We start from the raw sequence: 13,786 nt of genomic DNA on the forward strand, positions 1-13,786 counted from the left end.
TAAAATTAAAAGTAAAGCAAATAATTACATAACGTATATGCAAAAATGTATTACGTCTATGCTTGTATTTATGCTATGTATACGTAAATTAATTTTATTTATATCATAAAATGATTTTTTTAAATGAACTTAATAAAAAAAATGCACGTGCAGAAATGTACCCGAAAATGCTCTTTCTATTGAAAATTTCGTTCTCATTGTCATATTTGTATAATTGAAAGAATTTTGGTTATTAACCAATTTCAGGAATAAAACTTCTCATGCAATAGTAGTTTTAACCACTCAGCCTAAATACAAAATAAGTGTTGCCTTTATTGATATATTTATCAAATTACTATCCATCGAAGGAAAAAGGAGAACATTAAATTGTAACGACGGATATTCTTCATGAACTACGTTTTTCTGATCAATACCATGAAAAAGATTTTGATAAGTTTCAGACGGCCTCTAGACTTTGTCACAATGACAACATTAAAAATAGCATGTTAACTCATCCAATCTTTTGAATATATTGTTTCATTTGAACATGGTTTTGCATGACATGTTTCCCATACGACGCTCTGATCACCATTGAAGGAAAAGTTGGCGCTTATATAAATATTTCAAACTTGATAAAAGTTTTTGATAGGTCTAGGGGTGGCATGTCGAAAGTGTTCGCAATCTTTCTTAAATTTTAATAGTCGAGGAAAATATAGTCAATTTGTCAAATCCCGAACCTTTATTTCCAAAATTGCCCTTGAAGATAATTTTAAAACCCGAATCATGTTTAAAATTCTACCTTTCATCTGTTGGGCATTTCAAGTCAACACTTTAAACCCGTAACAAATTTGATGATAAATCTATTTGCATTCTCAAAATTTTAAAAAAACTCAGATTTCTCATTTTTGACATGTAACAAATTTTGATCATAAATGTAGTTAATTTGTATCAAACATTCTATTTATCAACTTTTGACCCATAAAAATCAAATTTAAGTTTCACAAAAAATCCGGAACAATCCTTGATAAAAATACTAAGAAATTAAATATGATAAACTTTGTTATGTCTGAAGTGATTGGTATATACTATCATTACATTTTAACATATACATAGTGTACTAAATTAACCCAAAAATAAATATATAGATTTAAAGCATAGATTTATAATTTATAAATTTATATGACAATTTACAATAATAATAATAATAGTAATAATAATAGATAAATTGATTGATTTTAAAAAAATGGATAGACTTTTAGGCATGTATTTATAATTTAATTATTAAAAAAATAACTTTGTAAAATGAAAGCATATTTGAGTTTTGTTTTTCTTTACTGTATTTTACAATATATATAGTACAAAGTACAATATGTTAATGATAACATTTGAAGTTATATATATATTTTTTTAATTTGACAAACATAGTTTGTTATTGATTTTTGGATTTCACTAATATTTTGAAATATATAGTAAAAGAATATGTTAATAATTATTTTTATAAAAATGTATAAATATAATATAAATAGAGTATTAAAGGAAAGAGAATAATTATTGATATATTACATATATATATATATTATGGTTAATTAAGATCTTAGTTTTGGAGGGAAAAAAATTGTGAAAATTAATCAAAAGATGACAAGTATCCATAATAAGTTTACTTTATTAAAATAGGCAGATTATAATTTGGTCATAAATTTTCTATTTGGTTTTACATATCAAAAGTGGTTCCTTAAGTTTCCTATTCTCACAATTTTCTATTTGTTTAACGGGTGCTTGGGGTTTTTTATTTCACCTTTTTTTTTGTTAAATGATTTATTAAATTATGATTCACAGTATGTTGACTTAATAAACACCTTATTTACTTTTTTAAAAAGTTAATTAAGTTAAAAAGGAGTCTGAATAAGCAATCCCAAACACTCTCTAAATTACTCTACTCATTCACAAAACGAAATTGATAAATCTTTCCATCATTATTTAAAAGTTCTATCAGTTATATAAAGAGAAACTAGGCATAAAAGGAGCGATAACTTAGGCCACGAGTGGTGTTAGCACATAAGCAGAGGACACAAAAGGTATTGACGAGCTGGATTATGTGGTGATGACTATATGCGATTTGACCCAAATGTTAAGACTTGAATTCTATCAGATGTTAAGATTTGACCTGGTGTAAAATGTGTAAATAGCTAGTCTTCTTAAATTACGTTTTTTAATGTCTTATTTCAATACCTATATGACAGTTTGTGATTTCAAAAATCCTTGTAAAGGTTCTCATGTAATGTTTTCTTCATTTAGTAACATATCAACTTTCTTGCAATTTTTTCTCGATTTAAGTTTATGTTTCCGCTTCACATCAATTCCCAATGTCTACCCATAGTCCTCAGCGGCCTCATAATCACAAGTCATAACCACATAACCCGTAGCTTTATATGGGTATAAAAAAATGTCTTATCGACTAATAAGATCTACTCTCTCTCTCTCTTCACAAACTCCCATTTTCTATATCCTCCCTCTCACGTAATTGATGTCATGTTTTGTTGCAATCTACGGCCACAAACCTTCCTTTATCCCTCTCATTTTTTTCCATGAACCGTGCCATTCTTTTGGTTTATTTGATCACAACAAAACTAAAACTAAGTGTATCACTTAATCACAACAATAGGGTTTCTCCATTCCTGCCACCTAATTAGACCGAGTATTGTGGGATCGTGCCCCGGCCACCTCACCAACATATATGGGGCCAAACCATTACAATCAAGGTGGGTGCGATGTTAAAGCCCCAAAGGGGTTATTGCGTTAACTGGCAAAGGAGGCTTTAGGCTGTGGGCCACAATCAAATCCAACCAATAACATTCACCTATCACATTTTTATGCTAAGAAAACAATTAATAATCACATTATTAGTTAAATTACCATGACACATTTTTTATGGAAAAGTTAAATGAGAGTCGCCATGCTTACATGATAGTTACGTGATGGGACACTTTTTAGTTTTTTAGTTAAACTGGTATACATAGTTTCTTGTCAAATGTGGGTTAGGTAACATAAGTAAAGACTAAAGACATTTGTTTCAAATAAACACATGAAAGAATATGACCCATAAGATTAACATGATAAACTTATGACTAAAAACATATTTACTACTCTACGTATCTATATACTTGTTGGTTGTTACAAGTAACTTGGACCAAAATTTAATATGAATTGAGTCATCTGCATACGAAAAAGATGAAACAATGTTTGTGTACTTGGCCTGATTATTAATATTCATTCATTCATTCATTATATTATTTTAGGGAGTCTATTAAATATTATGAGTTATGTCTTGTAGCAAAACAAAAGGCCAACCAGAAAAGAAGAAAGATATGGTTGAGAGTGTAGTTCATGGACATAACCCAAAGGAAGTCATGTGGGGTCACTTGTTATCCTTGTTCATCTCAACGGAGACTCACAAACACAAACAATAAATATATGGATGGTTTTCACACCATCAAACACACACCCTTCTCTCATCTCTTCATCTTCATCATCAATGGCTGGTGCTGGTGGTGTTGCAGCAGTGCAACATAATTTCAAACAATACCCTTCTGTCTCACTTCTTTCATCTTCTCAATCCACCTTTTGTGGCACCAAATTCATCACCTCCATTCAGGTACTGTTTTACCCTTTTTAGTGTTCTAAATTATACACAAATTCATTGTAAAGTTTTAAACTTTAATATTGGTGTCTTCTTGCATTGGTAATCTTGAAAAGTTATAAACTTTGGAAAGATTTAAATGATTATTGGTAGTTAAAAGATTCAGGGTGTTACCCTTTTTAAGTTTCTTAAATTGCCTTTAAATTCATTGTCAAGTTTTAATCTTGAAGTTGGTGTGTTCTTGCATTGGTTAATCTTGAAAAGTTGTAAACTTTGGTAAGATTACTGGTGATTAAAAGCTAAAAAGACTGTGGGTGTTAAATCAAGATTGATCTAAATTAGTAATTAGCTGATTACTTTGAATTTTGACTTTTGAAGTCAAAAGTCAAAGTGAATATTTTTTATGTCTAAAAGGGAAGAAAAGAAACAAACACATGGAAATGGGGATTCTTTTATTATGAATTATGATTGCTATTGATTAAAAGAATATTGGTATTAAACTTGTTTCATAACCAAAATCAATCTTTTTCATTAAAAGTAAAATATAGTGTTCACATCAAGACATAAGGCAAACATTCAACAAGCTGCGCCTCAAGCCCTTTCAATCTTGAATTTACAAAAGTAATTACTTTGAAGTTTGAACTTGAAAGGCCAAAGTTAATCTCTCTTGACATGATCAAAAGGGGACTAAGGCATGCTTGTACTTAAATATGTTTTTAAATCGATTGGTATCATAGCACACTCGTGACAAAATCTTGATGATGACATTAACCTTTATAACAAGGGCATGTGTGTTTATAGAGTGATATTGCATTAATATGACATCGAATTATCAGAATCAGATAATCACTTTCAAAAAATTCAAATCCAAACACCCTCTAAATACACCTAATAGCAACATTAAAAATACCTTGATAGAGTTTAAACTTTAAAAAGTCAAAACAACTGAATGTGATGTATGCTTCAGTACAAGAGGAAAGTATGTCAGCCGAAAGGAGCTTTGAATTTGGTGGCATCAAGCTCCAAGAAAATTCTTGTGATGGGAGGCACACGTTTCATTGGAATCTTTCTTTCCCGACGACTTGTTGAAGAGGGCCATCAGGTTAAGTTTAACATGATTAATCTTGAAATTTCCAATATTGTAATGCCTTAAAAATCATTCATAAACTTTGGATTATTGTTCTATCATATGCAGGTAACTTTGTTCACTAGAGGAAAAGCACCCGTCACACAACCTTTGCCTGGTGAATCAGATGAAGCTTACAATGCTTTCAAATCTAAGGTTTGTTAGCAGTTACATAATAACATATATAAATAAACTAGCTTTTATCCCTCTGTATTACGGGGTTGTTTACATTATTCGTTTATAATATTTATATTTTTTTTTGGATTTTAATTTTATTTATTGTAAGAAAGGTAATAATATACCTAGGATTTGATGATTAAAAGAATGAGAAGTTATAACCTGGTATAAAAGTTAACTAGGTTTGGTGAGATCCATGACCCGATTGTTTTTTTACTATAAAATCGTTACTTAGTTATAAATAATATCTTTTTTTTTATAAAAAAAATTGGATATTAATTTTAGTATATCCCTATTTTATAGGATTTTCATATCAAATATTTGGTGAGATTAATTTTTAATTTAATGAGATGTTATAACCAATTTAAGGGCTATCTAGGTTTGGTGAGACCCATACCCGTGAATTCGGGTCAAATGCATTAGAAGCCTCCATTTACAAATAAAGCAATCTAGTTGCTTGAGAGATTTAGGAAGCAACCAGAGAGCTTTTAAATGTTCCGTTTATATATATTCAAGATTTAAGATTATCTTATAATTTAATATTAAGTATTTGATATAAACACATACTAATAAGTATTGTTTTATTTTATTTATTAGTCCAAGTTTCATGATGTTGCCTTGCTTCATTCTTTCTTTTATTCATATTAAAATCCAAACTCTGCATGTTAATAACTTGTTTCTTAAGTAATTAAAAATTCAATTTTTTTAATAACTTGTTTGTTAAGTAACTATGATGTGTTACATGCTGTAGATATTGCACTTGAAAGGTGACAGAAAGGATTATGATTTTGTGAGGGCCAGTCTTAAAGCTGAAGGCTTTGATGTTGTCTATGATATTAATGGTGTGTAAAAATCATAAAATTTTCACAATCTCTTAATTTTAATATTTTATACTCTTTAAAATACATGATTATCATGATTTATGAAATTGATTTTTCAAGGGCGTGAGGCGGAAGAGGTGGAGCCTATAATAGATGCATTGCCAAATCTAGAACAGTAAGTATCAACATAAACTTTGTAACATCACATAAGTGACTTTTGTTTACACATATATATTTTTTACTGTTTTGCTAACTACAGGTACATATATTGCTCTTCGGCCGGTGTTTACCTTAAATCTGACCTTTTACCACATCGTGAGGTCAGTTTATTAGCATTTTTCTATGCTTTAATATTAGAACGGGTCAAAAGTCAACCAAAGTCTTTCAACACTATATTATTATTATTTATGGATTCAAAAAATAAAAGTACAAAAAGTGTCTGTGGCCTGTGGGTTGACCCGACCGACCCATTTTGACAAAAAGAATGTTGTTTCAAATGCAATATTACTATTTTTATATATAATTTTTATTATAGGTGGATGCAGTTGATCCAAAAAGTCGGCACAAGGGGAAGCTCGAGACAGAGGCCTTATTAGAGTCAAAGGGTGTTAACTACACTTCTATAAGGCCCGTTTATATTTATGGCCCGTTGAATTACAACCCGGTTGAAGAATGGTTTTTTCATAGGTTGAAAGCGGGCCGGCCCATTCCAATTCCCAACTCGGGACTGCAAGTAACCCAACTTGGTCATGTAAAGGTTAGTAAAGATTCAAGAATCCATTAAAAGTTATTAGCTTGTTTGACTACAAAAGTCAACTGTCTTGACGGGTCAACGTTGACCAAATGCAGGATCTTGCAAAAGCTTTCATAACGGTTTTAGGAAACGAGAAAGCAAGCAAGCAAGTTTACAACATATCGGGCGATAGATATGTTACCTTTGATGGATTAGCAAGAGCTTGTGCTAAGGTAATTTAATCTCTTTCTTTTTTTACAATTACTTAAATTTATAATTTTAGATTTTTTAAAACATGAAATTACAACTTACTCCTTGTAGGCTGGTGGATTCCCTGAGCCTGAGATCATTCATTATAATCCGAAGGAGTTTGATTTCGGGAAAAAGAAAGCGTTTCCGTTCCGTGACCAGGTAAATCAGTCAGTTTTAGTAAAGTTATACAGCTGTATGGCGGCTCGTATAAAACCTTTTCAACACATCATACAAGTTGTATAACCCTATACAGCCTGTATGATATGTTGAAAATGTTACAAGGTCCGTTTAACATGTCAATAGCGTGTGTGAAAGTTTTTATAATGCATACAAGGCCATTTTATTGAAAAAAATAAAAAATGGGATTGTTGTTGAAGTTATTTAATCAAATTCAACATGCTAAACAGTTTGAAATTTATAAAAACCTGTTTTGACCCGTACCAAATAAATTACATGTTTTGTGAAATTGTGTTGCAGCATTTCTTTGCATCTGTGGATAAAGCAAAAGAGGAGCTTGGAATCATACCTGAATATAGCTTGGTTGAAGGTTTAACCGATTCGTACAATCTGGATTTCGGTCGGGGAACGTTTAGAAAAGCAGCTGATTTCACCACAGATGATATAATTCTTGGCAAGAGCCTTGTTTTAAGCTGATCTCATTCTCGTTGGTTCAAAAGATTATCGAGCAATGAATATTGTAATTGTGTTCATTTGACAGATTTCAACAGATGAATTTTTGTTATATGTGTATCAAAATTATTAACGGATTTTCAATCACTTTTTATCAACTTATGCAAAGTCATGTTGTACACATCTCTACCTTTACTCGAATCTGATTCGTGTATCATGATCAGATTTGCGTATCATTAATTATTATGGAGCAAAAGACACTTTAAGGATATGCAAGTGCAAAAGGCAGATACTTGAATTTGATTTCCATACCCTCTGTTATGAGACAAAAAGACATTTTTATGGATTTAGCACAGACGAAAAATACTTAACTTGAAAAACTACTCATGAGCCAGACTCGAACTTCAGAAACAGAACTCGAAACAAGCTCTAAATAAAAGATAAATAACTAGTAACGCGCTTTGGCCAGCTCAGCAACTGGAATAACATATATGCAATAGACAATCATAACCCCAAATTTGTATCCTTTAGACATCAAAACATATCGTTTAAAGTTACCATACAAAGAAACCATGACATTATGATTATTATGCTTCAAAGGTTCAACAAGATGACGCGCGTGTGTGCGAATCTTGTTAAACGGTGCTGACATCAATTCGGCTTTTATGCAGTTGAAAAGCGGGTGTGATCCAACTTCCACAACTACACTGGATTCCTGCCCAGTTAAAGTAACCCAACCGCCCTTCGCAATGTGTGCACCACAACTTTCCTTCTAAAGCACCTTCTTCAACTACAGAAAAATAAAAAGTTGACATGGCATACCACGAGCAAGAAAGCAATCATCAGGTGATCATATTACCAAATTACCCGATTTAGAAAAACATATTACCAGGTCATGGCATTACTAGAGGTGCACAAATAAACCCAGTGAGGTTGAAATCGGTTTACAATCCGAAACTTTGAAACCAGTCAAACCCGAACCAAACCACTTAAAAGCTGGTTTCAAACTGGTCAAACCCGATCCTTTCCCTCTAAAAAAACCAGGTCGGAAGACGAACCGATTTCAACAAAAACCGGGTTTGACTTTCTTTTACCCAATCCGACCCGGTTTTAATACCAGTTTGCGCCAAAAACCCAATTCGTGCACCTCTAGACATTGCTGGCATGATTACCAAAACTTGGGGTGTGCATGAAACCGAAATAGCCCAGCCCAGCCCAACCCAAAACGGATGGTTGATTTTATGTTTTCCAAAAACCGAATTTACAATTTGCTTTCGGTTTTGCATGTACTGAAAACCCCAAAAACCAACTTTTGGATTATAATTTAATAAAAAGGTGTAGCCCAAAATTTTTATCCCCAAATGGCTAATAATAAATTAATCATACATTAAAAAAACATTTAGAGACAAGGTTTTCATGCCCACATTATTTTGGGTTGTTTTCTGGTTGACCCTGCTGGTTGATGAGTTGATCCATTTATTTTTATAAATTAAAAAAATATATATTTTATATCATAAACTTAAACGGATTAAGTAATTTATATCAAAATCTAAAAATATTAAAGAAATGAACATTCGGTTAATCATTTTATACCTGTTTTCATCCAACGAAGAGGCTCAACAAAGACCGAAGTACACTCAAGCTCATCACCATACTTGTTGTAACTGTTGCGGTTATTCCTTTTATGCCACTCAAAAGAACTCTCGCCCTCACCAGGAATATGATTTATAACATTGTCCTTCAATGCAACAATTCGTCTGCATTTTTTGCAACGAAATGCCGGTGTCGGGATTATTTCTTTCTGTGAGGTTGTTTCAGTCAAAATTGAAGCTTCTTTCTTGGTCAACCCAGGGTCATCAGCAAACTTAGAGCTGTCAATTTTCTCTCCTCGGTTATACAAGTCACCTACCACGTAAAATATTATATAAAAAAACTAAAACTGAAACGGGCCAAACGGATCTAAAGTAACTTAGTATGTACACTTATTACAGGCCAAACGGATATAAAGTCACTTAGTATGTACACTTATTACATTGATGGTCACTGTGGTAGACAATACAGATAAAGAGCCTAGCTCGACAACGCTTTTGGTCCTGTCTGCCCGCACGTACTAAGAGGTGGAATAAATTAAAATTACAGTGACTATCTATAATATGGGCAAACTACAGTGACTATCCGTGTAACTAATTTAAAACTTTATTACGGATAAAAGGTGTTCTCAGCCGGTTTTGATTCCAACATAAAGTATATAACTTGGGTAAGAAAACACACCTAAAACCTTCAAATGGAAGCGTTTGTATATAGTGCTTGAATGGTCAACCTTGAAACCCATATCTTCAAACATGGTCAACTGCACCTCAAAGAGAACACATTTTCAGAATCCACAAAGAAAGTGAAAAATATAATTGTTGTGCAATATTGTTTGAACCTGTTCTAAGAATCCATCATTAGGGCAAACAGATTCATTGCTTTGGCGTAACGATTCAAGTGCATCTGCAAAAAAATGTGGGAAAAAATTGCATGAAAATTTTTATACAAAATTAAAGAAAACACCAAGTAATTGTCCACATCAAACAAGAAATCTTAAAAAAATAGAAAAATGGATGTCGCCAAACCTTCTAGAGAAAGCCGTTCGGTTCTCATCAGATAGGCCGTGATAATGGCTGCACTGCAACAAATACATGCAAAGAATGGTGTAAACATTTAGGGTATGAAAGAAACAAAGAATTTAAGATTATTTTTAAATTTAGAGGTGGTAAATATAAAAGTTAGAGGTGGTACATTCAACCCATTAATTATGAACCGGACATTTGGGTAAATCTTGTTTCTAAGAGGTCAATAGGTCGGGTGAGTAATATCAAAACAATAAGCCAAAAAATGGGTCAAGCAAGTCAAAAGTCACCTTCAAAGCATTAAACCACCTAAGCATCATTTTTATTAGAAAAAGATCTTGTATAAATATAATTTTTAACAGGACACACAAAAAGAACAAGAAATATTTTGATCAAACTATACATGAATTTCGAAATTAGCTAAATAGGAAAGGAGTCAAACGTCACCTAGAGTGTATATTCAAAGCATAAAACCTTCTAATTATCCTTTCTATACAATAATATCTTTCAATAACATGATTTTTAACGAGCCACACAAAAAGAACAAGATAAATCTTGATTAACCCTGATGTGCATTTTGTTAATCAACTAAAAAACGGGCCAAACGGATTAAAAGTCACCGGAACTGTTGTTCCAAAACACAAAACCTCCTAATCATCCTATTTTATAAAAATCTTCTGAAAACATGATTTTCAACGGTCCAGGCCACACAAGATAAACAAAGCGAATAGACAAACCGATAACAAAAAAACAAGATAATACAAACGTAAATTTTACCTTCTGGATACACCTGCAAAGCAATGCACCAAAACCGAGCCCGTTTTCCTACTTTCATCAATAAAATCCAAGCAAACTTCCAATGAATCCAACAAATTCTCACTCTCCATGTCCCTCAAAGGCACAGCCATCCTCACCAGCTTCAAATCATGACCCGCATTCTCCAAGACATAATGAATCTTTTTCGGTTCATTCGACCCATCATCCTCCAAACTTTCGCCTGGCCCGCCAAAGTAAACCGTCCGAATCTCTTTTGTGGGAACCGAAAAACTTGATTTCCATTCCGAAAAAAACCCGATAGAAGCAGAGCTCAAAACTGATAATATATGAGTGATTTCTTTATTGTCACCCAAAAGCACTTCTGCTGCTGCATTGATGTTGCCTATGAACAGATTCTCACGCACCAAGTGCAACATAATATACAAACCCCCAATCTCTTTGTAACCTAAACCCTAGTTCATAATTTCACAAAATTAATGGAAATTCAATGCTGAAATAATATCTTTTTATCGATTAGAACTAAACATTACGAATATTATCGAAAATTGGTGAGTAATAAACAGAGGTGTAAACAAGCTGAACCTGAGCTCAGCTCGTTTTCACTTATGAGACCTTGTGTATTTGTAAAGCTCGAGTTCGTGAGTTGCTTTTTCAAGCTAGGTTCGACTCGTTTATTATACATTATTTAATTATATAACTTTTAAATTATTTTTATATATTTAGAGAAAAACCTGAGCCTTGAAAAAAACCTTAAACGAGCCTAAGCTAGTACAACATATCATACAAGCCCCCCGATTTCTTCCAAAACCCTAAACCCTAGTTCATAACAGAAATTCAATGCTTTAAAGTTTAAACAACTTTTTATCCATTAGAATTTAAAATTAAAGATTACAAATATTATTGGAAACGGTGAGTAATAAATAAGGGTGTGAACGAGCCGAGCCCACGAGAGCGAGAGCGAGAGCGAGAGCGAGAGCGAGAGCGAGAGCGAGAGCGAGAGCGAGAGCGAGAGCGAGAGCTAGAGCTAGAGCTAGAGCTAGAGCTTGGCTTGTTTCAAGCTCGGCTCGTGAGTTATTTTTTCGAACTTGGGCTCGGCTCATTTATTAAACGCTATCTTTTTTTCATACTTCTTTAATTACTCCTTTATATTTTGAGAAAACACTTAAACGAGCACAAAGGGGGTTGCGGTGCAGCTTGTTCCTACCACTTTATAGTAATCGTATGAAATTAATTGAAATCTCATTTCTCTTCATTTCCAGTCACAGCCATCAAAATAAAAAGTAACAATAATAAAAAAAATCCAGTTTCTTTGTAACCCCTAAACGCTAGTTAATAATCTGACAAAATGAATGGAAACTAGAAGCAAAGATAAGGACTTTATATCAATTAAGACTAAATAAATATAATGAATTTGATCGGAAATTGGTGGGTAAAATATAAGAAAACGTACCGGAGTAAGAAATAGGTTTTCCGGTGACGGTGGTCGGAAAAAGGTGGAAGCTTGTGGTGGCTACAAGAGCCTGCTGCTTATGATAATCGAATAACGGTTCTTTATTCCTATAATATTCGACTCATTATATTGGGAAAACAAATAAATATAAAATAAAAACAATCTATGCTTATTTACTTTAGGGGAGGGTGGGTCTGTTAACTTTTTAACTAAAGTCGAATTGAAAGCTGACAAAACCGAAACTAAAATTAACTGAAATTTGAATTAATCAAAAACCGGTTATCGGTTTTTTTATCATCGGTTAACCGAATTGAATGACTTATATTTTCATATATTTCTGGTTCTTATACCTTTATTTCATGTTTTAAACATTCATCGCATGTAATCGTAACTCTATTTCATCAGATACATCTATTTCATGTATTTATATATGCATTTAATGTAATTCTAAGCAAAATTTTAGCCCCTGGGTTTGGTTTTGGTTATTAATTGAAATTAAATTTATCGAAAACTGATAAACTAACTGAATTAACCGAATTAATTAAACCTAAAACCGAATGGTTAATACAAAAGATTAATCGATGACTTTGGTTTCGGTTTAGGGTAATAAGCGAACCAAACCATGCACAACCCCATCACTATTTTGGTAATTATTTAACATCCAAAGAAACAAGTTTCACATTATGAAGTGTCAATGACAATTCATTAGCATGTATTAGAGAATCACAACCGCAATGTGGCAATAGGAGTCATACAAACGTGACGGTACTGGCGTGGTGGTTTGGTGGCGATGCTAAAGTAACAAATAACTTTTGAATGGTGTTATTAAACAAGTGACTGAAGAAGGTGGCTACTATACAACAACAATGGCATTGGCATTAATGGGGGGTGTAATGGGCGGTCAAAGCTAAGAAGGATGAGTCTTCAGAAATATATGAAATCAAAAATAAACTTACCATCTTTTCTCGTTGTGCAATCCCATCTTTTCTCGTTGTCTTATCTATGCTAGATTTGATATGGTGTAACCTTGTCATAAATTGACTCTAATCGCATAGTTACTCATGTTATTTTACTAATAATCTCAACAAATGTAAAGGGTGTGTAATGCCTCAAATGAAGGTGTTTGGTAACATGTTCAAAACGGTTTGGGACTAGGAACCGGAACCGGTTCCTAACCGGTTCCTATATTCAAAACCCTCTTTTAAACCGGTTCCAGGCTCGAACCGGTTAGGGAACCGAACCGGTTCTCCCACCCTCGGACCCCTAACCTATCTAACCGGTTCTTACCGGTTCCTAACCCGGTTCCTGTACCGTAACCGGTTCCAACCGGTTACAGTGTAAAAAAAATTTTTTTTTTTCGTTTTTCGTTTGCGATTTGGATTCTAAACTACGATTCGTATTTGTATAACATGAAAAATAAAAAAAAAACAATTAACATAAAAATAAACAATTAACTGATGAAGAAAAGACAACTACTGAAGATGTTTGCCACTGAAGACAACTGCTGAAGGTTGCCACTGAAGACAACTACTGAAGGTTGCCACTGATGACAAGTTGACAACTACTAAAGGTTGCCACTGATGATAACTACT

At 32.9% G+C, this 13,786-nt stretch overlaps 2 protein-coding genes and 1 long non-coding RNA gene across 3 annotated transcripts in view; 1 reads left to right on the top strand and 2 right to left on the bottom strand.

Moving 5' to 3' along the window:
* The window catches only part of LOC143633908 (uncharacterized), a 254,244-nt gene that overhangs the window by 134,952 nt on the left and 105,506 nt on the right, over positions 1-13,786 (bottom strand). The window lies entirely within an intron of this gene.
* LOC143633854 (chloroplast stem-loop binding protein of 41 kDa b, chloroplastic-like) lies at positions 3,481-7,454 on the top strand. Its single transcript, XM_077102078.1, has 10 exons — positions 3,481-3,631; positions 4,584-4,718; positions 4,812-4,898; positions 5,671-5,761; positions 5,861-5,915; positions 6,000-6,060; positions 6,276-6,497; positions 6,590-6,706; positions 6,795-6,884; positions 7,203-7,454. The coding sequence occupies exons 1-10, from the start codon at positions 3,512-3,514 to the stop codon at positions 7,377-7,379; spliced, it is 1,155 nt and encodes a 384-aa protein (XP_076958193.1). The 5' UTR covers positions 3,481-3,511; the 3' UTR covers positions 7,380-7,454.
* On the bottom strand, positions 7,759-11,249 carry LOC143633900 (uncharacterized). Its single transcript, XM_077102114.1, has 6 exons — positions 10,745-11,249; positions 9,971-10,023; positions 9,784-9,848; positions 9,627-9,705; positions 8,949-9,260; positions 7,759-8,145 (listed from the first exon to the last, which is right to left on the bottom strand). The coding sequence occupies exons 1-6, from the start codon at positions 11,158-11,160 to the stop codon at positions 7,991-7,993; spliced, it is 1,080 nt and encodes a 359-aa protein (XP_076958229.1). The 5' UTR covers positions 11,161-11,249; the 3' UTR covers positions 7,759-7,990.

This window comes from Bidens hawaiensis, unplaced genomic scaffold, assembly GCF_021521415.1.
Source record: "Bidens hawaiensis isolate Kalapana, Puna unplaced genomic scaffold, B.hawaiensis_p1.1 tig00006913_1, whole genome shotgun sequence".
Classification (NCBI taxonomy): Eukaryota; Viridiplantae; Streptophyta; class Magnoliopsida; order Asterales; family Asteraceae; genus Bidens; species Bidens hawaiensis.

What these genes read in the sequence shown, in the direction of transcription:
- LOC143633900 (XM_077102114.1), bottom strand. Translation starts at nt 11,160, where the DNA reads ATGTTGCACTTGGTGCGTGAGAATCTGTTCATAGGCAACATCAATGCA. An exon ending in CGAACGGCTTTCTCTAGAAG is followed by an intron (nt 9,849 to 9,970) that starts GTTTGGCGACAT and finishes ATTTTTTTGCAG; the next exon opens with ATGCACTTGAATCGTTACGC. An exon ending in CTTCCATTTGAAGGTTTTAG is followed by an intron (nt 9,261 to 9,626) that starts GTGTGTTTTCTT and finishes TTTACGTGGTAG; the next exon opens with GTGACTTGTATAACCGAGGA.
- LOC143633854 (XM_077102078.1), top strand. Translation starts at nt 3,512, where the DNA reads ATGGCTGGTGCTGGTGGTGTTGCAGCAGTGCAACATAATTTCAAACAA. An exon ending in AATTCATCACCTCCATTCAG is followed by an intron (nt 3,632 to 4,583) that starts GTACTGTTTTAC and finishes TGTATGCTTCAG; the next exon opens with TACAAGAGGAAAGTATGTCA. An exon ending in ACCTTTTACCACATCGTGAG is followed by an intron (nt 6,061 to 6,275) that starts GTCAGTTTATTA and finishes TTTTTATTATAG; the next exon opens with GTGGATGCAGTTGATCCAAA.